Genomic DNA, 24,037 nt, shown 5'->3' with positions numbered 1-24,037 from the left:
GGCACAGGGAGGTTATACATGTTCCTAGAAGGGGTTGTTTGGGTCTCTACTTGGTTCACTGGGCAAAAAGGAGGATTGATTGGTGTGAGCGTTTCTGAGTTGGGTGGGGGGGCCCAGTGACATGTAGGGGGCTGGGAGGGATTGCAGTGAGGAGGGGCAATCATACTGTAGATAGAAGGGCCTGGAAGGATGACTACTAGGATTATATCCTGGAATGTAGGAGGGATCAGTTCCCTGATTAAAAGATCTAAGATTCTCACGGCACTAAAACGGCATAAAGCTGATATAGCGTGCTTACAAGAAATACACCTCACAGATAAAGAACATTCCAAGCTGCAAAAATTGTGGGTTAGTGAGGTGTTTGCGGCCCCACCCCAGGGTAGGAAAGGGGGAGTTGCTGTGTTGTTTCGGAAAGGACTCCCATACAAAGCAACTATATTGGATAAAGGGCTTAAAGGGGATTACATCCTATTAAGAGTGTGGTTGTCAGGGAGAAACTTGCTGCTACTGGTTCTATATGGGCCCAATAACTATGACCCCGCTTTCTATAAATCCTTGGCAGGGAAGTGCCTGCAAAGTGGTGGTGGTGACCTGATAGTAGCAGGAGATTTTAATGCAGTGATTGACCCTAGACAGGACTGTTCTAATGTAATGGCCTCCCAATACCGAGGGACGCGAGCTAGAGAGTTTCATGTATTCAACCGGACCCTTGATTTGGTGGATCCGTGGAGGATACATCATCCCGGAGATAAGGACTATACGCACAGATCAAGGGATCATGGCACGTTTGCCAGGATTGATTATATTATGCTGGCCCGCTCCCTATTTCACTTAATCGATACAGCAACTATTGGTCCTGAAGAAATAGCGGACCATACCGTGGTATGGGTAGACCTTAAGTTTGCAGGCCCTGGGGAGGGGAGAGGGTGGAGATATCCTGCCTACTTGTACCTGGATCCACATTTGCGCACACATGTACAACAGAGTTGGGCACAATATCTAGAACATAATAAAGTGGAGGCTGATCTCCAGCCTGAGTTGTTTTGGTCAGCCTCTAAGGCAGTGTTGCGGGGTGCCATCACAGCATATTGTAGTACCAAGAACAAAAAAAGGGCAGCAGGTATCCTGCGGCTGGAGCGGCAGTTACAAAAGGCTAAGAGGGTACACTTACATCATCCCACGAATGTTACCCTAGAAAACCTAAAAGCCACTCACACAGTATTAAACAGTTTATTGCATGAAAAAGAAATGAAATCAGCTCTGTTTTATAAGTACAAACTACAGAGGTTTGGGAACCGGTTGGGTAGAATGTTGAGCAGATTAATAAAAAACTCAGGTACCCCAAGGACGGTGACTTCCTTAACAGATTCTAAGGGAAACCTTATTACTGACAATCAGAAGATAGGACAGGCATTTACAGAATATTTTACAACCTTGTACCAGGCAGGGTCACCTCCCGAGAAGCAGGCAGTGTGAGACTATTTACATCAGATAGGTCTCCCGCAGATAACAAAAGAGCAGTTGGAGATTTTAAATAAACTCTTAGCAATGTCTGAATTACAACAGGTGATTAAAACACTAAAATTAAGGTCAGCCCCTGGCCCTGATGGGCTTTCTGGGGAGTATTATAAAATTCTACCAGGAGAGGCTTTGGTAGCGCTGTTAGAGTACCATCGGGAGGTTGTTGAAGAGAGAGGTTTTCCCAGATATGCTAACACTGCGCTGATAACATTGATACCCAAGTCTGGGAAACCCCTAGATAAAGTGGAATCTTATAGACCCATATCTTTGCTAAACGTTGATACAAAACTATTGGCAAAGATGATGGCGGAGCGCTTGGCGAAGTGCTTACCGGCCTTGATTGGTCCAGAGCAGGTGGGGTTCGTGCGAGGTCGTCAGTCAGTACATAATGTTAGACAGGCTGAGGTGCCCACCTTGATCCTGAGTTTAGATGCTGAAAAGGCTTTTGACCAGGTCGGATGGGACTTCATGTTCCAAACATTGACAATGATGGGCTTGGAGGGATGGTTTATGAATGCAATACGAGCACTTTACAGCCAGCCCCGGGCAGGGGTGATAATAAATGGTACTAGACAACCAGAGTTTCAGATATGCTGTGGTACAAGGCAGGGCTGCCCTCTATCCCCACTATTGTTCCTTTTATCCCTGGAACCTCTGGTGCGGAGGGTCTCCTCGGCTCCAGATTTCCAGGGGGTTACTCTGGCGGGCTGTGATATTAGAATTTTAGCTTATGCAGATGACCTGTTAGTAATATTAAGGGAGCCCTCCAAAACTTTGGGAAAGTTGTTGCAGATCATTGAACAGTATGGGGGTTACTCCGGCTTTCGATTAAATCTGCATAAATCCATAGCTCTCCCAGCGCTTCCGGAGGTGCGCACGAGGTGGCCTGGGCCTTTCCTTCTTCAATGGGCACAGACTTCTTTGAAATATCTGGGGGTGTATATCCCTATGGATTTATCCACAATTTATGATCAGAATGTGCTGCGGCTACTACAAGATACAAACAAGCAGTTGCAGGCTTGGGGACCCATGCCGCTCTTTTTAATGGGGCGGATTGCTCTGTAGAACGTGGTCATAGTCCCCAGGTGGCTATATGTATTTCAGACTCTCCCACTTTTTCTAAAGAAGGCCGATGAGCGGAAGCTGATAAAGGCAGTGCAAACATTTTTATGGAAAGGGAAAAAGCCGCCCCTCCCTTTTTCCACGCTCTGTGTTCCGACAGAATATGGAGGTTTGGGACTGCTAAGTATAAAATATATGACTGTTGCCAGTGGTATGCGCCACATAAATGACTGGTAGAGGGGAACCCAAGATTGCTCGAACACATCAATTGAAGTGCAGCTACATCCTGAAATCCACTTTAGCAGTTATTTACATACAAAGGGACCCCCGATACCATACATTTTGCAGAGAACAGGAATAATGGGGTCAGCGAAAGCGGTGTGGAAATGGATTTGCAAGCTTCACAGTTTCTCGGCAAAAGTTACCCCATACTTGTCGATATGCCTTCAAACCTGGACTCCTCTACCCGGCATTTCAGCGGTGGAAGCGGAATGGGATGGTGTACCTGTCGCACGCAATTACCCTTGAGGGGCGGATTAAACCCTTCCAAGAGCTGCAGACGGAGTTTGCACTGCTCCCTTCTGATAAGTTTCATTATTGTTATGATAGTGGTCAGAACCCCTCTCAAACTTACCTTTTTCCTGGTGGTCAGCTTCTTAGGTGGCTTCTGTTTCCTTTGTCTGTCCTTTCTGAGCTAGCTCTGTCTCTCTATGCTGGCAGCTTCCAGCAGCATGGCTCTAATTGTTTTACTATACTGCAGCTGTGTGTGTGGACTGAGTTAGCTCTACCTCTCTCTGGGTGTACTGGCTTCAAGTGTTTCATGGTGCTGCGTTGGTGTGGGTTGGGCCTCTCTGGGTTTCAGTGTGCTGTCTGCCTGGGTCTAGGGAGTGTGACATCATCAGGGAGGGCCATGATAAGGAAGTGGTGTTCTTCCCTTCAGGGCCTTTGCAACGTTTGCTTAGTCGTTTGCTTTAGGTCGTTAGTGGTAGTGCAGTGTGCACTTTTGATCTGTGTTAGCTTCCCTGCTTTTCCCTTGTGGCTCCCCTGCTTTCCCTTTTGGTGCTTTGGAAGCACTTCTGTGATTGGTGCTTTAGTAGCAATTCTGTGATTGGTGCTTTAGTAGCACTTCTGTGTTTGGTGCTTTAGAAGCACTTCTCTGTTTGGTGCTTTGGAAGCTCTGTTGTGTGTAGTGCTTTGGAAGCACTGCTGTCTTCTGTGTTTAGCTTCCCTGTTTTTCCCTTTTGGCTCCCCTGACTTCCCTTTTAGTGCTAGGAGCTCTGCTGGTAGTTTGGTGCTTAGGAGTACCGTAGTTAGTTTAGGGTTGTAGAGCTGTTGTGCTTGGTGCTTAGGAGCACCTGTGCTAGTTTATGTGTTTAGGTTCCCTGCTCTTTCCCTGTGGCTCCCCTGCTTTTCCTAGTGGTGCTATTGGTAGCACTTCTGTTAGTATAGGGCTTAGGAAGCCCTTTTGTTGGTTTATTGTTAGGAACACTTTTGTTGGCTTCTGTTTGGAGTTCTTCTGTTGGTTAGGGCTTGGGAGCACTTATGTCAGTTTAGGATTGAGGAGTACTGCTGTTTCCAGCTTGTTCTAGGCCTGGTCCCTGTGTCATCCAGTATCTGGTAAGTCCTGCCGGCCACTCGAACCCAGGGGCTCAACCCTTGGGGGGGCAGTGGCTAAGTGCAGGTGAAGCTGTACGGACCAGTACAGGGTGCTCCGGTCCAGTGTGTTCCAGTTCTGTGTCCTCCAGTCCGAGGGGGTTCCAGTCCGTGTGTTCTGGCCCGCTGGGCGGTGCCTGCAGTCCCTGCCGGTGCCGGTGTGCTTGCCCAGCGTTGGTTGGTGAGTTTTGCCTGCTGCTGTCGCTCCTCGTCAGCAGCCCAAGGGCTCACGTCTGCTCCAGAGCCCGGCCCCGTGGGCTCTGAACCTGAGAACTGTAGGGGTATGTCCCTGGGTCTCCCTTGCTGGTCTTGGCCTATACAAGCCTATGACATCTTGTTACTAGAAGATGGCTGCTGCAAACCTCTGACCTGTATATATCTCTGTGTCAGAGTCAGCTTCAGTTTGTGGAAAATCACTGACAGGCTTGCTGAAGCCAAGGACACTCTGTGCTCCAATTATTCCCCTTCTATCTCTGAGATGATGAGAAGGGAGGCAGGCATGGCACTAGAAGTTACCATTTCCAAGGTCACAAAGAAAAAACAAGAACTCTTCTTGCCATGCACAGGATGGTACAAGAGGATAATTGGTATCACCTGACCGAGAGGCGCTGGAAGAGCGGGAAGAGTTGGGGAGTTAGTGAGTCGGAATCCTTGGAAGAAGGTGGAGGTGGAAAGAAGACCAGTGACCTAAGAAGGTCCACCAACTGATGAACTGTGTATCTGGAAGAGTACCGTGTGATTCAGCTACCTACAAGGTGTGACCTGTGCCTTTTCTGACTGCTGCAGAGTGCCTGTCGTGGCTCTGACGAAGACTCGCTGATATCTCAGCTTGAGTCTGGGAGGTAACCTGTGCTACTCCTGAGAGGCGTCCCCATCCCCGGAGGTCAGCCTGCCTGGTGAGAGACAGTGATCTATTAGTCTGGGTTAGCGAGTGGTGATTACCTGAGCATAAGGCTGGTGTTAGTCATAACCTTGGTCGGGAAAGAAGCTGCTAATTACCATACTACCTTGTAACATAGTTATTGCATTCTAATCAGTTGTGCAAGTTTACCTAGCAACCAGTAAGAAATGTGGGTAGTGTGAGAATATAGTTGTAAGAATTACTGCCAGTATTTTTGTTCAGCCAAAGCTTTGCCAAATTTCTATTTTGTATATCCTTTTTTATATTATCCATAATAAAGCTAATATATATCTCAGCCTGATTTCTCAGCTCTCACTCTGACCGAAATAGTGGCATGTAGGGCCATAGCCAAGGTTTTCCCCCTTCCCCTAGACAGAGAACAGAATATTTTCCTTGCGGATAGTTCTGTTGGGAAACCTTGTTTCAGGTAATTTATTATCTGGGAAATCCGCCTACAGATATGGGGGCTTAGTCACAGGATCTCTAAGAGTTGAGAAAAGTATTCCGGTTTGTGTTTCTGTACTGAGAGAGAATTGCTGCTGTGATATTAAACGCTTTGCTGAAGTCTGGATTCATTCTGTGATTCCTTGCTCTGTGTCTCTTAGACTGTTCAGAGACCTGCAGGGGGGGAGTATTTTGGCTGTGTCTCATAAGGTTTCTGTGTGTGAAGCTGCCTGCAGGCTAAGCCATAAATCTCGCCTGTTTCTGGCTCGTTAGTACAGCCTGTGTTTACTTTAGTGCTTACAGATAAGCAGAGATCATGTCAACTCGTACAGTTACGCTTTCTAATTTGGAATTAGAAGCTTTAGAAATTCTGGTGTCTTTCACGAAACCGAAGTTGAAACAAGAGTTGACTGTAACCTCTTTATTTAACTTGTTTCACAAGGCGGGCGATGATAGCATAGCCGCATATTCGTCAGCAATTAACCGGGTGATAAAAAATAAAGCACGCCTTACTGTCCCAGATCTAGCTGAATTAAGCTGTACTCTCCTGGCAATTAAAGAATATAATGCAAACCGTAGCTCCGCTCAGCGGGAGAGTCAACAACAGATGCAGAGCACTGTTGAGACTCTACATAAGGAAAAGGCAGAGTTAATTGCACAGGCAGCTGATAAGGATAGGAAAGGTGCGGACGGCATCCAGTTTCAGGCATGCGTCGAAAGTGTTGTGCTCAAAGAAAAATGTTCTGCTATTGAGATGGAAAGATCTAAAAGGGAGGAACATGCTCTCTCCCTGCGTAGAGAACTGAAGGAGAAGGAGTCCTCTCTGTGCTCTCAGGCCCAGCGTTTAGCTGATATGAATCACGAGTTGGGCGTGATGCAGCAAGAGTTAGACCGGCTTCGGTTTCTCTATCAGGAAGAGAAAGAAACTTCCCAGGGGTCGCTTGCTGCCCTCCGGCTAGAATTGCAACAGGAAAAAGATAGCCTTAGCTCCGCTCAGCAGGAAAGGCACAAAGCTAATCAAGAAATGATTGATTTATGGGAGCAGAATAGAGAGCTCACACTGAAGCTACATAAAGCCCTTCAGGATAACGATGCCTGTGTAAATGCTTTAGATCTGTACAAAGAAGAATTAGACGCTATGAGTAAGGAGATCTGTAGCCTGGAATATGAACATACTGTAATGCCTATGGAGTTGCTAGACAGTGATGATGCCCAGTTACCTAGCCTGTGCTGGAACTTGCCAGACTGTCTGATCGGTACTCCAGATATGATCAGCAGCTGGACACTCAGAGCTTCCAGTTAGGCTCCAGGGATCAGACTAAGTCAGCCCCTCCCCGGTACAGTACCATAGTTCCTGAGACTTACGACGGCATGCAGGAGCCTAGACTCCACCCAGTCCGGTCAAGGAACACTGTATCTCTTGGTGAGGCCCACAGGGTGGAGACACCTATGCCCCTCCCAAGAGGGACACAGCTTAGTGCTCTATCTGAGGTAGACACCGGTACCATTACACACATGCTCCACCCAAGAAAGGCACAGCTCTCTGCCCAATCCGATGAGGTCACTAGGAATCATGGGCCAGTGCCCCTCCCCAGGAGGTCACCGCCCCCAGCCATACTGGATGACATCAGCAGCATCCCCGCCTCCCAATACCCTTCCACTACTGGTAAACAGCAAAATTCCACTCAGACACACACAGTTACTCCTTTATCTAGCACAATCAAGTAATGAGAACACTTCGCGCTATGATTGTACCTTTTAAGGAGTCTTCAGGGGTTACCATACACGCTCACCTGGATAGCGTGCATGACCTTTTTAACTCACTACAGGTTTACGCCGAATCAGATAAAAGAGCTCTACTGAAATGGACATTTGCGGCGGAGTGCCAAACGTATTTAAAGGCCATTTTAGCCGAGCATAATGATCTATTCACAGTGGAACAAGCCCTGAAGAAGCGGTATGGACTGTTCGCGGATCCCACAGAGGCCAAAAGAACATCATATAATATGCACTGTGGTCCAAATGAGAGTCCTCATGAATGGGCCTATCGCCTGAGGGAAGCATTTCAGGAGGGGGGAGCAGACCCTGAGACGTAAGAGTTTGAAGTTGGAGATTTGAGAACTCTCTTTGTGAAAGGCCTGCCCAACCACGTAAAAGTGTCTTGAGGAGGTTTTTGATATGTGTCGTACACAACCCACGGGGTTGGCACCCAAACCAGCTGCGAAGAACCGCAGCCCGGGGGCTTCACCCAGTGTTTGTGCTGTTTCCTCCACCCTTTCTCTGGAGAATAAGGTGGCAAGCCCTCATACACAATTCCGCGGTGGCAGTAATCAACCACGCCGGCCGAGGGATACAGTGCCCCCTGCTGCTCAGGAAGATCAAGAACACCCAAGAGGGCGGCGCTATAATCAGAGGAAGCGGGCCCAGGACAAGATACGGTCCTTGCAGGCACAGCTTGATCAAACGATAGAGCAACATCGGAGTCCCGACCCTGAGGAGAAGATCAGGGCCCTAGAAGCCCAGATTAAAGCACTGCGGGATAAACAACAAGGTTCAAGTTCGGGAGCATCGCAGCAACCCCCATCTTCCTACATGAGAAGAAACAATTACCCAGGGAACAAGGATCAGGTCCCCAATAACATCAGCAAGACAGGGCCTAGTGTCAAGGCCATTGAAATCTCTGAACAGCAGAATACAGAAGAAGAACCGGCATGACTAGGCTCGGCTCCTTCTTCACCAACCCTTTTGCCCATTGTTCAAGTAGATGCTGTGTCAACCGTCAGTGAGGAGTTATCTGATGCAAATGCAGATGCCCCGCCCTCGAACCTGGAAGGGCCTCTATGGAGTGACTCGATTAAGGAAACCAGGTACTTTATGGGTAACCTTACTCCTAAAGGTTCCAGATATACCATGGATCTGTTGATTCAACAGACATTTTCCTGTCAGGGTCTACTGGATACGGCCTCAGAGGTGACTTTGATTACCCAAGGCCTGTTTCAGAAACTTGAGGCATCTTTAGCGGAGGGTCGAGATAGCTTGAGCGTCACCCCATGCAATTTCTCATTGGAGGCTTATGGCAAGCAGAGTATTGGTACTGTGGGTCAGGTGTGGCTTTCCTTACAGCTCGGGGAAATGTACATCAAACACCCCGCCATAATTACTACCTGTCCTGGTGAAGAATTCTTAATTGGAATTGATCTCCTGAAAAGATTGTGGGCTACTTTGGACTTGCGCTATGAGGTGATCTGGGCCCAAGTTACGGACCCCCTTCCATATGGGAAAGTAAGGCATATGTGCAGAGTCAGTGGTTCAAGTTCTGTGGGACTTAAGGATTCCCCTATCCGAATCAATTTTCAGAATTCCGAAGACCCTCACATCTGGGAGCTCCAGTTGTGTGGTGCACAAGGAGGGGACCAGCGTAGGGAGGTAATCCGGGTCCAGACCGATCGGATAGCTGACATTGTTCTAGGGGATGACAATCTGGAGATCGTGTTGAATAACTCGCCTACAGTGAAAGATTCTCCAGATGACGCCGTCATATCCCAAGAGTCCGCTGATTCTACTTCCAGTCCTGACCCACCACATCCTCGCAAGTTGGTTGATGTCCTACAGACGGATGAGGCCTACACCATCCCTGTCCAGATAGCTGACCTTACACTTCAGTCCACTTTTCTGTTGCCTAGCGACTTTTCCTTCATCAGTGACACTCTGTTTCACAGTCTTCGCAAGTCTCTGCAGCTACCCTTCAGCATGGGGTCTTCCACTTCTGTGCAGGTACCTGGACAAGGTGCCAAGACACTTGTGGGAATGTGCAGACTGCCTGTGATCGTGGGACAGAAGTCTTTCACCCACAGCTTCTCGGTGGTCAAAGGCCTACAGGAGTCCTTATGTTTAGGTTCCGATTGCCTCGTACGCTTGGAAGTCTATGTGGATCTGGTGAACCTTGTCTTGTGGAGTCGACTTGATGGCAACCCTGTGGAAGTTGAAGCTACGTCTGTTAGCCTGAAATCGGGACAGACCATACCCCAGGTCTGCGAAGTAGTCTGTGATAAAAATGTGACCATTCCGGCAAGAGTGAGGGACTTTTCCATCCGCCTCCGTCTTGCACAGGGACAGCGTCTATTGGACAAAGTGGTGTTCTTCAACCCTCATTCCCATTTTCGGGACCTAGGGTTGTGCACCGGTGTCCTGCCATGTTTGGAGGTGACTGGTACTTCCTTTCACTTGTTGGTCACCAATCCGCAATCAGAGGAAGTGTTTGTATCTAATGGAGACCCTTTTGGATTTCTGGTGGGAGAGTCTTTTCCTGATGTCGAGTTAAGTTTGCCTATTATTGGCAGGCTGCCTTCCTCTTGGAACACCTGCCGGGGTGGAGGGGGGGGGGGGGGGGGGGAAACTGAGAGTCTGTTTACCTCTCCCAGAGGCCTCGTCTCTCTGGAGTTTGTCTGGCCTTATGACAAAACGGGTTCACAAGTGCTGTTGGAAGACGACTTCTTGATTTTGTCCAGAAATATGGCTAGAGTTGTGAATTCTGTGGAAGCTTCATCTCTGCAGGCGGACATTGAGGAACAAGTGGAAATTCCATCCAATCAACCTTTCTCTGAGTTTGATGCTATGGTGAAAGATCAAGTGGAACAGGCTGATGCTTGTACTACTGACACAGAGAAGAGGCAGTTGACTGATTTGCTGTACAAATACAAGGAACTTTTTGCTGTAGACTCATATGATTGTGGCCTTACAGACCTGCACATCACCAGAGTGCCTACAGAACCAAATAGTAAGCCTGTCTTTGTGTGCCAGTATAAGATTCCATTGGCTTCCTATGAATCTGTACAAGAGATTCTCAATACCTTGGAGGCCAGGGGCATCATTAGGCAATGCAACAGCACCTACAACTCCCCCTGTGGCCCATCTTGAAGAAGAACAACAGTTGGAGAATTGCCTTGGACTACCGTCAGCTGAATAAGCGAGTGCCGTTGTCTAGCTGGCAGATGGCTTCACTGGATCAGAGTCTTGCTACCATCAAGGGGGCTAAGTATTTCACCAGCTTAGACTTGGCATCAGGGTTTTGGACTGTACCTGTACATCCACATGATCAGTATAAACTGGCTTTCACCTTTAGGAAGAAACAGTACACGTGGAACAGGACTCCCTTTGGTTTTCTCAATTCACCGGCTGAATTCAACATCTTCCTACACAAAGCACTTCCAGATGCTGAAGCTCGAGGCACTGTAGTCTATGTGGATGATATTCTGATCAAAAGCCCTACCTTTCAAGAACATTTGTCAGCGATTGAGCACGTTTTCAGTCAGTTGACAAATGCGGGAGCTAAATTGACATTGGCCAAAGGACAATGGTACAAGAAATCTCTGAATTACCTAGGGTATGAAATTTCTGCTGAGGGTCTGCGACCTCAGAAGAAGCGAGTACAGGCCTTACAACAGCTGAAACAACCTACCAATCTCACAGAACTTCGTTCCTTTCTGGGAATATGCAATTACTCCAGGCAGTTCATCGACGAGTATGCGGAGATCACCAGACCCTTGGTCAAGCTATTGAAGAAAGACACACCCTGGGCTTGGGTCCAGAGCAAGCATCAGCGATGCAGACACTCAAGGATCAGCTCAGCCGCTTTCCATGCCTCGCGTACCCTGAGGGGGGTCGTGAGTTCTACGTGGACCTGGGATATTCCCATCACTCCATGAGTGCTGGCTTATATCAGAAATATGATTCCGATAAGCGGGTTGTGGCTTATGCCAGCAAAGGCCTATCCGAAGTGGAAAAGAAATATTCAGACTGTGAGAAATCCTTATTGACCACGGTGTGGGCTCTGCAACACTTCCGGAGTTACATCCAAGGAGAGAAGCTAATCGTGGAAACCTGTCATCAAATCGTTGGTTTCCTGGGTAGTGACCGAATCAAATCTGGTCGGGTGTCCAACAGTAGGATAGTTTCCTGGACATTAGCTCTCCAAGGATGGCCTCTAGAGGGTAAGGTATGCTCAGAAACATCGTAATGTAGTAGCCCAAGGTATGGCTGATCTGCACGACTGTGCAGGGCATGATTCCCTTGCAGGTCCATCTGAAACCGATGTTCACCCATGAGAGCAAGAACCTCATCTACACCATCTGTATGATGAGAAGATCTGTGATACAATGCCTAAGGTCTATGTGGATGGTTGTGCCGACCGCCGTGACACAGACCATGTGTTGGTTGCAGGTGTGGGAGTGGTATGGAATTCCACCATACCGGAAGAGACGATGAAGCACAGCTTGGGTTCTCAGACCAACCAGTACGCTGAGATAGTTGCAGCCTTCGTGGCGGTACAGTCTGCAGTTCAGAAAGGCATTACGGAATTAGTCATATGCACCGATTCCGATTATGTGAGACAGAACTTTGTTTCTCATCTACCCCTCTGGAAGCAGAACAACATGCTAAATTCTAAAGGAAAACCAGTACATCATGGAAATTTGATTCTGGCATTGGATCAACTGGTACGTGACCATGATATGACCATCTATTGGAAGAAGGTCAAGGGTCATGCAAAAGTTGATAGTCCCGACAAGATAGGGAACGACTTAGCAGACCAACTCGCCAAGGAAGGTGCACTCACAGGAGAATTATGGCAGTTCTCAGAACCTGATACATTGGCAGTTCATGCTGTCACCCGACGGCAAACTAAACAGCTCTATGAGACTCCAGTGTTCCAGTGGAGCAGTGAAATCCCATCCTTTGATCTTGTCACGGCTCAGAAAGCAGATCCAGTAGTTGGAAGATTTTATGAGTACATCCAGAATCCATATGAACATCCGTTGACGGAGGAGGAGTGTCAGACTGAAGAACTGAGGATACTCTACACCTCCAGAGAGAAGTTTAAGATCCGACAGGACCTGCTTATTCGTACGAGTAGGCATGGCATTGAGCAGTGGGTAGTACCCCAAACATATCGTGGCATCATGTTGCAGCATGCTCATGATGAACCATGTGCAGGACATCGAGGTAAAGGCATTACCTACGAGACCTTGAAGCAAGTAGCTTATTGGCCCCACATGCGTCAGGATGTGCAGCTGTACACAAGAGGTTGTCTGACCTGTTGTCGTTTTCAGCCCTCCTCTCCTTCACATCGAGCACCCCTCAGGAAGAAGGGTATTGCTATGCCCTGGTCAGATATCCAAATTGATTGGGTTGGACCTGTGGTTCGATCCACTCGAGGCAACAAGTATATGCTCACCGTTACCTGCCTGTTCACCAAGTGGGTGGAGTGTCTACCGGCTCCCAATTGCACAGCCAAGACCACGGCTACCTTGCTACTGAATCATGTGTTCAGTCGATGGGGTTTGCCTATGCGAGTGGATTCAGACCAAGGATCTCAGTTTACCGCAGAAGTGATCCAGCACATGTGGAAGATGCTAGGAGTGAAGAGTAACCTACACATTGCCTACCGACCGCAGTCCTCAGGACAAGTGGAAAGAGCTAATCGTACCATCATCACCATTCTGAAGAAGTATGTATCCTCATCAGGTAAGGATTGGGACATGAAGTTGCCACTGGTCCTCATGGCCATTCGTGCCACACCTCACCGGTCCACAGGAGTGTCACCGTTTGAGATGATGACAGGTAGGGAAATTATGTTACCAATTCATTTGCTTTACAGGACTAATGATGTGAACTTGTCCAGTGCTACTTCCTCTCATGAGTATGTCACCCATTTGCGTCAACATCTGCAAAGTGCCTTTGCCTTTGCCCAAAAGAACTTGGAAAGTAGTGCTAGAGGTAGGAAAGCCTACTACGATCAAGGGACTACCTCCAATGAATACCAAATTGGCGACAAGGTATTCTATTTCAATTTTGGCAGAAACAAGGTAAAAGAGAAGAAGTTTTTGCCCAGTTGGCATGGTCCTTTCCCTGTAGTGGAAAAAGCTTCACCTGTGGATTACCAAATTCGCCTCAGGAAAAATTCTCATGGTGAAGATAACCTTAAATGGGTCCACATCAATCAGCTGAGACCATGTCATCCCAGTCATTTGGTTCCAGATACATGCATTGTTGAAATGACCCAAACTAACCATGAAGCAGAATAGCTTTGTTTTCTTTTGTTTTTCAGCTACAGAGAAAAAAAACAAAACCTTGAAGATTCAGTGCAGTTGCCAAGCAGATTGATCCTGTTTCCGTTCCTGATGTCGTTCTTCAAGATGTTCCTGACGCCCTGCTTCCTAATCCATTGGTGGTTTTCAACATTCCTTCCCTTTGTCCCTCATGATTTCCATTGTTTAGTCATGACTGTTGGATTTTCTTTTCCCAAGAATCATTCTTCTTGTTGGGGGGAAATTTGTTTGGTTTTATTTTTATTTCAACCGATCCAGTGTTCCTGAAAGTGAAGTTTTGGATGTGTTTATTTGTTTTTGGGACATTTTATTGACTTTCTTTTTTAACTGTGTCCAATGCTTATGTTTGAAGACTTTCTTCATCATCACCATTACATGGACCATATTGTTCCTGTTTGATGTCTTTTTGATGTGAGAAGTTGTCCATTTACACCTCATCATTCATCACGGTCCACCCTATTGACTTTGGTTTGGACATTATGTTGTCCCGGGTGGCTGCCGAAGCCGATGCCACAAGCGGTACCGGTGTCAGGGACCTCACCACAGGCAAGGAGCCAGCTGACACTGCTACCAATGGTACCGAGGCGCAAGCACCGTCGGTACCAGAACAGATTGGCGCATCAGCCCTTCCAGGAGACCCGGAAACACGGCTCGGAGGCGCTCGTCCAGAGTCTCTACCGGGAAAGGCAGGAAAGCCGGTACAGGAGTCGGAGCCAGAACCTGTAAAGGACGAGGAGGCGGTACTGGGCTGTCCGTCGACCGACACCTCCTGTATAGAGGGGGAGCAGTCCTCCCGGCATCGACGCTTCTCGGGTGCCGATTCCCTCGACGCCCTGGAGCTCCTGGTACCATGACGAGAAGGGGACCAGTGCTGATGCTTCTTGGCCTTTGCCTGAGGCACAGCCTTCGGTACTGACGAGGACGTCGAATCCAAACGTCTCCTCGGGGTCAGTCCCAAAGATGGTCAGTCCCGATGGGCCTGCGAAGCACAAGCCTGCGAGACAGGTGGAGACCCACTCGATGGCTCACTACTCCCAGCGTGCAGAGGTCTGCAGACAGCCATTACCTGCACTCCTGAGGTCGATGCTTGCTCCGGTGCCAGCATCGACACCGCCGAACTCTGTACCTTTGTTGACGTCGACACTGACACTTCACTGACACTGACACTTCAATAGTGGCTGACTTCAAGTGGGCCATTGACGCTGCCATGGCTCTAACACTATGAGCCGTGACATGACCCTCAAGAGTCAGCCCAGCCTGGGCGTAAGTGAAGGAAATGCAATCTGCTTGCCAATTGGAAATGGTGTGTTTCCCGACAGCGACCCCCTTCCTATTGGGGTCGAAAGAAACAAACAATTGGGCGGACTGGACTGGACTGTCTGTTTGGCTGTATCCGCTCCAGATAGAAGGCCAATACTCTTTTGCAGTCCAATGTGTGCAAATGACGTTCAGCAGGGCGGGTATGAGGTCTTGGAAAGAATGTTGGCAAGACAATTGACTGGTCAAGATGGAATTCCGAAACCACCTTTGGCAGGAACTTAGGGTGAGTGCGGAGGACATTGTGCAACGGTACCGTGGAAGACTCTCTAGGTGGTGATGGATAGTCAAGACTTCGAGCATCTCAGCCCTCGGCTCATCCACGGTAACCACTGGGAAGACATGCCCCGGACAAAGGAGGCAAAGGAGAGGCTCTCTGGAGGCGAGAGCTTCCTCTCCGGTGAAGGCGTGGGGTCGGAGGGAAGACCCGCAGACTCCTCGGAGGAGAAATATCTGGGATCCTCCTCCTCGGTGTCGGACATGAGCTCTCTGAGCTCAGACTGCAACCAGGCCCATCTCGACCCCGAGGAACCACGTCCTCGATGATGGTGCCGAGAGGTGGACTCCCGCGCCGGCGGGAACGAAGCTCCCTCCATCGACGTCGACGGGGATTCCACCTGAGTGGCGATCAAGACCGGCGCCGCAAGTGGCACCGGTGTCGAAGACCGCATCACAGGGCCAGAGCCAGCCGGCGCTTCCATCAATGGCACCGCGGGCGCAAGCACCCCCGGTGCCGGCAGGGCCTGGCGCATCAGCCCCTCCAGGATACCTGGGAGGATGGCTCGGAGGCACTCGTCTAGGGCCGCTGTCGGGAGAGGCTGGGGAGCCGGTGCGGGCGTCGGTGCTCGAAGATGCCCGGGTCCAGGAGACGGTACCGGGGTACCTGACAACCTGCGCATCGAAACCTCTTCAATAGAGGGGGAGCGCTCCTCTCGGTGTGGGTGCTTCTTAGGGATCGAATCATCTTCGACGTCCCTGAGCTGCCCGTGCCATGCACCGTGGGTGACCAATGACGGTGCTTCTTCGCAACCTTCTTCCGATGCCCGTCATCGGCGCTCTGCAGCATGGACGAGGAGGAGGTGGAGTCTCCGCACCCTCTGGGGGTTGGATCCGACAGGGTTCGGTCCCGATGGCCCTGGGTGGCGGGACCAACCGAGGTGGACTGCCCACTCGGTCGCTCACTGCCGCCATCGCTGGCAGGTCGTCGGGCCAAGGAAACCTGTACTCCTGGGGTCGATGCCATCCTCGGTGTCGAAGTTGTCGACATCGGTACCGATACCGAAGTCCCAGCCGTCGATGACGCCGACGTCGAAGGGCCGGCGCAAGTTCCAAAAAGACGGTCCCGAAGAACTTGCCTCGCCACCTGCGTCCGCTTTTTCAAGCCGAGACACAAGGTGCACGCCTTGGAATTATGCTCCGGACCGAGGCACGGGAGACTCCAAGCGTAAGGATCAGTCTGCGAGATCTGCCGGCCGCACCGACTACAGTTTTTGAATCCGCTCGGGACCTTCGAGGACATCGACGGAAAAATCGCGTCGGCAAAGTCAAAACCGTCGATGGTGGCAGTAAAAGTAACACCACAAAAAGAAAGAAATCGAACGTGCGGCCACAAGGCCCCAATGAAGCGAAATAAAAGAAAAGAAAAAGGTGCGCGTGACCGCACGTAGAGCAAAAGAAATCACAGACTAGGCCGTAAAACGGTTTCCCGGAGCTGACACGGAGAGGGACGAAACTGCGTCTCTCTCCAGCTTGGAAAATCGAAAAACTGAGCGGGATCGGTCGTGCACGGGCGGGAAGACGGCCGCGCATGCGCGGTGGGCGTGCCCCGTGTGCAGGACCTCCCACAAGATTTTTCCTTCCAGTTCGAGGGGCTGCCGTGGACGTCAACCCAGTCGTGAGAACAAGCAGCCTGCTTGTCCTTGGAGAATAAGTGTTACGTATACTGTTGATGCCAACAACCTCAACACCTGCTGCGAGGCTCAAACCTGTGTGACTAGATTGTCTGCTCTCAGTTCCAGAAGAAAGGCTCAAACCTTGTGTGTATCGAGCAGGGCTTCAATGTATTCTAGTTGCTGAGTAAGGCAAAGATGGGAAGGGGTAGTTTAAAATGAACCCTAGTAGCTCTAGCACCCGAATAGTCCTCTACATGGACTCCCAAGCACCGTCCTCCAACCTGCTCTTCACCAGCTAATCGTCGAGATAAGGGAACACATGGATTCCCAGACTGCATAGCATCGCTGAGACTACCGCTAGACATTTGGTAAATACCTTGGGAGCTGATGCAAGACCAAAAGGCAACACGTAGTACTGGTAGTGATGTGTTCCTAGCCGAAATCATAGATATCCTGTTTGCTTCTTTGGCAGCCGCAGCACACTGAGCAGAAGATTTCAGTGTGTTATCTACAACGATGCCTAGATCTTTTTCTTGAGTGCTGACCCCCAAAGTGGACCCTAGCATCAGGTAACTATGATTCAGATTATTCTTTCCAATGTGCATCATCCTGCATTCGTCCACATTAAATTTCATCTGCCATTTGGACACCCAATCTTCCAATTTTTCCTGCAATATTTCACAGTCTGCACGTGTTTTAACAACCTTGAACAGTTTTGTGTCATCTGCAAATGTAATCACTTCACTAGTCGCTCTGATTTCCATATCATTTATAAACATGTTAAATAGCACCGGTCCCAGTACAGATCCCTGCAGCACTCCACTGTTCACCCTCCTCCATTGAGAGAAATGACCATTTAACCTTACCCTCTGTTTTCTGTCCAATAACCAATTCCTAACCCACACCAGAACCTTGCCTCCTATCCCATGACTCTTTAATTTTCTTAGGAGTCTCTCATGAGGAACTTTATCAAAAGCTTTCTGAAAATCTAGATACACTACATGAACCAGCTCACCTTTATCCACATGTTTATTCATGCCTTCAAAGAAATGAAGCAAATTGGTGAGGCAAGACTTCCCTTGGCTGAACACATGCTGACTCTATCCCATTAAACCATGTTTGTCTACCTGTTCTGTAATTTTATTCTTAACTAGTGAAAAAGCCCCGTTTCTGATGCAAATGAAACGGGGGCTAGCAAGGTTTTCTTCTGTGTGCATGTGGGAGTGTGTGTGTCCCTGCCCTCTCTGCCCTCTCTCCCCTCCCCCCTCTGAGTCCTTCATTGTTACAGAGAGAGTGATTTGATTTCCTGCTTTGCTGTTTTCCTTCACTGTTTGTGTTAGAGAGAGAGCGAGGGCGGGGCAGACACTCATGGGGAAACCGGATATCTCTCCCCCTTCACACTTCCGGCTGGAGGCTTCATAGAACGTTGGTGTTGCCTTTTATATATAGAGATAATAGTTTCCACTATTTTGCCCGGCACTGACGTCAAGCTTACTGGTCTGTAATTTCCCAGATCACCCCTGGAACTCTTTTTAAAAAACAGTGTCATATTGGCCAGCAGCTATGTGGACCGATACTCCTGATGCCAGTGCAGCCCCAGATGATGCCGACACCGCTGACCTCAATGCTGATGTCAACGTTGAGAAATTGGACTTGGCTCCAAAATTTTCTCGCTTTGAGCCTCTCTGGATACCTGGGGTCCTCTTCTTCATCCGAAGACAGAGGACACAGTTAGCAGGGCTATAGTCGTGCCCTAAACACTGAAGATACCAGGAATGGGTGTCTTTGCCAGAGATGGTCCGATTATACCGGTTACAGTGCTTGAAGCCACTGGGAACTTTAGTGGACGTGGAAGGGAAATCTTCTGCAGCCAAATCAAATGACACGGTGGTGTCTGGAAAAGGGGCAAGGCACCAGAAAAAAGAAAGGAAAAAACCTGGCTTGTCCTTGGAGGATAAGTGATAAAGAGGCGTATTTTTAAAGTACTTAAACTTACAAAGTTACGTAGTAACCTGTGGAACTTTGTAAGTCTAAGTGTTTTGAAAATATACCCCACGGTCAACCAAAGAAGAATCTTAGTCCGGAGAAACCAGGAAGACAATGCATTTTTTTCCCTTGTTTCTCCAGACCAGGATTCTTCATTGGCACACAGGTTATCAGATTAACAGTGATCTTATTCCTGAACCTTCTTGGGAGGGAAGGAGTGTGCTTGGGAGAGAAAAAATACAACATCAAAAATTAACGTCCTTACTTACCTGCTACTGGTGAAAATGGATGTGTGTGTCCCTGTCCTCATGTCCCAGCCCCTCAGCTTACAGTCATCACCACCTACATGGAGAGAAGCCTTCCTTTAACAATGTATACAGACAACAAAATTATTATTACACAGTCACATAAGCTGCAAAAGCACATCTCCTAGGGAAGGGGATGGGCCTTGATATACCACCTTTCTGTGGTTACAAATCAAAGCAGTTTACCTATTATATACAGGTACTTATTTTGTACCTGGGGCAATGGAGGGTTAAGTGACTTGCCAAGAGTCACAAGGAGTTGTAATTATTTATTATTTATTTATTGCATTTGTACCCCACATTATCCCACCTTTTTGCAGGCTCAATGTGGCTTACAGAGTGTTGTTATGATATAGTCATTACATGATTTTAAAGAGTCGGTAATAAGCTGAAGGTAGATGAGGATTTAAATGGAAAGGTGATAGGTAAGGTCGTGTGAGAGGTTTTTGAAGCACTTGGGTAGTTTAGGAGTGGTTAGTTTCATTAGGATTTCTTTTGTAGGCTTTGTTGAAGAGATATGTCTTCAAAGATTTGCGAAAGCTGCTTAAGTTGTCCATGGTTTTCAGGGCCATAGGTAGTGCATTCCATATCTGTGTGCTTTTGTACGCAAAGGTAGTAGCATATGCCTGTTTGTATTTAATTCCTTTACAGCTGGGAAAGTTCAAATGGAGGAATTTGCGGGCTGATCTTTTGGCGTTTCTGGGCAGCAGGTCCACTACGTTTAACATGTAGAGTGGGGCGTCTGCGTGAATGATTTTGTGTACAGTCGTGCAGATCTTGAACTCAATTCGTTCCTTGAGCGGGAGCCAGTGCAGTTTCTCTCTTAGGGGCTTTGCACTTTCGTATTTAGTTTTTCCAAAAATGAGTCGGGCTGCGGTGTTCTGGGCTGTTTGGAGATTTTAATGGTCTGTTCTTTACAACCTGCATACAGAGCGTTGCAGTAGTCCAGGTGACTTATCACTAGTGACTGTACTAGGGTGCGGAAGATGTTTCTTGGGAAAAAAGGTTTTATTCTTTTGAGTTTCCACATTGAGTAGAACATTTTTTTTGTTGTATTCTTCACATGGGTGTCAAGTGTGAGGTTTCGGTCAATAGTGACTCCAAGAATTTTCAGATTTTCTGAAATGGGAAGTGTGCAGTATGATGTGGTTATGTTGAGGTAGTTGTTTGTATTATATTGGGAAGTGAGAACTAGACATTGAGTTTTTTCTGCGTTAAGTTTTAAATGGAATGAGTCCGCCCAAGAGTGCATGATTTGGAGACTCTGGTTGATCTCGTTGGTTATTTCTTTTAGATCACTTTTGAACAGGATGTGGATCGTGACATCATCAGCATATATGTAGGGGTTAAGGTTTTGATTGGCTAGGAGTTTGGCTAGTGGTATCATCATTAGGTTGAAGATAGTTGGTGAAAGGGGGGATCCTTGAGGGATTCCGCATTCCGGTGTCCAAGGTGGTGATCTATCAGTGTTCGTTGTTACTTGGTAGGATCTGGTGGTGAGGAATCCTTTGAACCACTTGAGAACTGGGCCTCCGATTCCGAAGTATTCTAATAGGTATAGTAATATTCCATGATCCACCATGTCGAAAGCACTAGACATGTCGAATTGTAGTACGAGTATATTCTTGCCAGTTGCAATTGTTTTCTTGAATGAGTTCATTGAATTGAACCCAGGTCCCCTGGTTCTCAGACCACTGCGCAAACCATTAGTCTACTCCTCCACTCCTAAAGGCTTTCAAGCACTCGGTGGAAGATATGGAGTTTGAGTGAGGAGCTGTTTTATTTAGATTGTAAGTTTGCACCTGAGGCAACAGAGTGAAGTGGCTTGCCTAAGATCACAAAAAAGTAGATTTGAACCCTGGCTTCCCTGGTTCCAATCTTAGTGCTATAATCACTCAGCTACTCCTCCTGGAAAGAAACCCACAACCATTTTACATACACTCATTTCAGTTCTGCAATCTGCAGTCCCTTCTCCTTCCCCTCTAACACATACAGAATTATAATATTGTTCAGGGTTAGAAAAGACCTCAGTCTTCTCTGAATACAAAATCATCTGCATTAAGTGTAATCACAGATGTTACAAGCAAGAAGCATTTATATCCGTATGTGTTATGCTATATTTAAGAATAAAAGCTGCCAGTAACTAGACTTTTTATTTTTAAAATGTTTCTCATTTAGGGCATTTTTGAATGAAGAGGTGTGTATTAAAATCACAATGATAAATGCCTCCATGCCCTGACTCACCTCCTGTTCCCTGGGGAGGGGGGAGGGTCGGTCGGTCAGTCTCTGTGGCCCCTCTGGGTCTCCTGGACTGCCTCTCAGTGGCAGCGCGTCACCCGTGCCACAGTTCCCGACACGCTGGGCGCCTCACTGAACATACAGGCCACTCCTACACTGGGGTCGCTGGAGCCAGCTGGCACAAGTGCGCACAAAATAGCAATTCTTAAAAGGCCAGTAATGGTACACCAGGATGCCTATGGAATACATCACTTCCTGCATAAAGCGAATGCTACATACCTGTAGAAGGTATTCTCCGAGGACAGCAGGTTGATTGTTCTCACTGATGGGGTGACGTCCGCGGCAGCCCCTCCAATCGGAATCTTCACTAGCAAAGGCCTTTGCTAGCCCTCGCGCGCCGATGCGCGGCTGTCTTCCCGCCCGAAACCGGCTTGTGCCGGCCAGTCTCATATGTAGCAAGACAAAGACAAGGGAAGACACAACTCCAAAGGGGAGGCGGGCGGGTTTGTGAGAACAATCAGCCTGCTGTCCTCGGAGAATACCTTCTACAGGTATGTAGCATTCGCTTTCTCCGAGGACAAGCAGGCTGCTTGTTCTCACTGATGGGGTATCCCTAGCCCCCAGGCTCACTCAAAACAACAAACATGGTCAATTGGGCCTCGCAACGGCGAGGACATAACTCAGATTGACCTAAAAAATTTACCAACTAACTGAGAGTGGAGCCTGGAACAGAACAAACAGGGCCCTCGGGGGGTGGAGTTGGATCCTAAAGCCCAAACAGGTTCTGAAGAACTGACTGCCCGAACCGACTGTCGCGTCGGGTATCCTGCTGCAGGCAGTAATGAGATGTGAATGTGTGGACAGATGACCACGTCGCAGCTTTGCAAATTTCTTCAATAGAGGCTGACTTCAAGTGGGCTACCGACGCAGCCATGGCTCTAACACTATGAGCCGTGACATGACCCTCAAGAGCCAGCCCCGCCTGGGCGTAAGTGAAGGAAATGCAATCTGCTAGCCAATTGGATATGGTGCGTTTCCCCACAGCCACTCCCCTCCTATTGGGATCAAAAGAAACAAACAATTGGGCGGACTGTCTGTTGGGCTGTGTCCGCTCCAGATAGAAGGCCAATGCTCTCTTGCAGTCCAATGTGTGCAGCTGACGTTCAGCAGGGCAGGAATGAGGACGGGGAAAGAATGTTGGCAAGACAATTGACTGGTTCAGATGGAACTCCGACACAACCTTTGGCAAGAACTTAGGGTGAGTGCGGAGGACTACTCTGTTATGATGAAATTTGGTGTAAGGGGCCTGGGCTACCAGGGCCTGAAGCTCACTGACTCTACGAGCTGAAGTAACTGCCACCAAGAAAATGACCTTCCAGGTCAAGTACTTCAGATGGCAGGAATTCAGTGGCTCAAAAGGAGGTTTCATCAGCTGGATGAGAACGACATTGAGATCCCATGACACTGTAGGAGGCTTGACAGGGGGCTTTGACAACAGCAAACCTCTCATGAAGCGAACAACTAAAGGCTGTCCTGAGATCGGCTTACCTTCCACACGGTAATGGTATGCACTGATTGCACTAAGGTGAACCCTTACAGAGTTGGTCTTGAGACCAGACTCAGACAAGTGCAGAAGGTATTCAAGCAGGGTCTGTGTAGGACAAGAGCGAGGATCTAGGGCCTTGCTGTCACACCAGACGGCAAACCTCCTCCATAGAAAGAAGTAACTCCTCTTAGTGGAATCTTTCCTGGAAGCAAGCAAGATGCGGGAGACACCCTCTGACAGACCCAAAGAGGCAAAGTCTACGCTCTCAACATCCAGGCCGTGAGAGCCAGGGACCGGAGGTTGGGATGCAGAAGCGCCCCCTCGTCCTGTGTGATGAGGGTCGGAAAACACTCCAATCTCCACGGTTCTTCGGAGGACAACTCCAGAAGAAGAGGGAACCAGATCTGACGCGGCCAAAAAGGAGCAATCAGAATCATGGTGCCTCGATCTTGCTTGAGTTTCAACAAAGTCTTCCCCACCAGAGGTATGGGAGGATAAGCATACAGCAGACCCTCCCCCCAGTCCAGGAGGAAGGCATCCGATGCCAATCTGCCGTTGGCCTGAAGCCTGGAACAGAACTGAGGGACTTTGTGGTTGGCTCGAGATGCGAAGAGGTCTACCAAGGGGGTGCCCCACACCTGGAAGATCTGTCGCACTACACAGGAATTGAGCGACCACTCGTGAGGTTGCATAATCCTGCTCAACCTGTCGGCCAGACTGTTGTTTACGCCTGCCAGATATGTGGCTTGGAGCACCATGCCGTGACGGCGAGCCCAGAGCCACATGCTGACGGCTTCTTGACACAGGGGGCGAGATCCGGTGCCCCCCTGCTTGTTGACGTAGTACATGGCAACCTGGTTGTCTGTCTGAATTTGGATAATTTGGTGGGACAGCCGATCTCTGAAAGCCTTCAGAGCGTTCCAGATCGCTCGCAACTTCAGAAGATTGATCTGCAGATCGCGTTCCTGGAGGGACCAGCTTCCTTGGGTGTGAAGCCCATCGACATGAGCTCCCCACCCCAGGAGAGACGCATCCGTGGTCAGCACTTTTTGAGGCTGAGGAATTTG

The 24,037-nt window shown here is 48.7% G+C and overlaps 1 protein-coding gene across 2 annotated transcripts in view; it reads right to left on the bottom strand.

Annotated features, from left to right (window-relative positions):
• DPH7 (diphthamide biosynthesis 7) overlaps positions 1-24,037 on the bottom strand; it is a 411,528-nt gene that overhangs the window by 72,078 nt on the left and 315,413 nt on the right. For both annotated transcript variants that reach the window (XM_030206599.1, XM_030206600.1), the window contains one exon: positions 19,151-19,223. In XM_030206599.1, the coding sequence (XP_030062459.1) occupies positions 19,151-19,223 (73 nt within the window). The remainder of the gene's footprint in view (positions 1-19,150; positions 19,224-24,037) is intronic.

Source organism: Microcaecilia unicolor, chromosome 6 (genome assembly GCF_901765095.1).
Source record: "Microcaecilia unicolor chromosome 6, aMicUni1.1, whole genome shotgun sequence".
Lineage (NCBI taxonomy): Eukaryota > Metazoa > Chordata > Amphibia > Gymnophiona > Siphonopidae > Microcaecilia > Microcaecilia unicolor.
The sequence above is the reverse complement of the archived record's forward strand: the minus strand, read 5'-3'. Positions and strand labels throughout refer to the sequence as shown.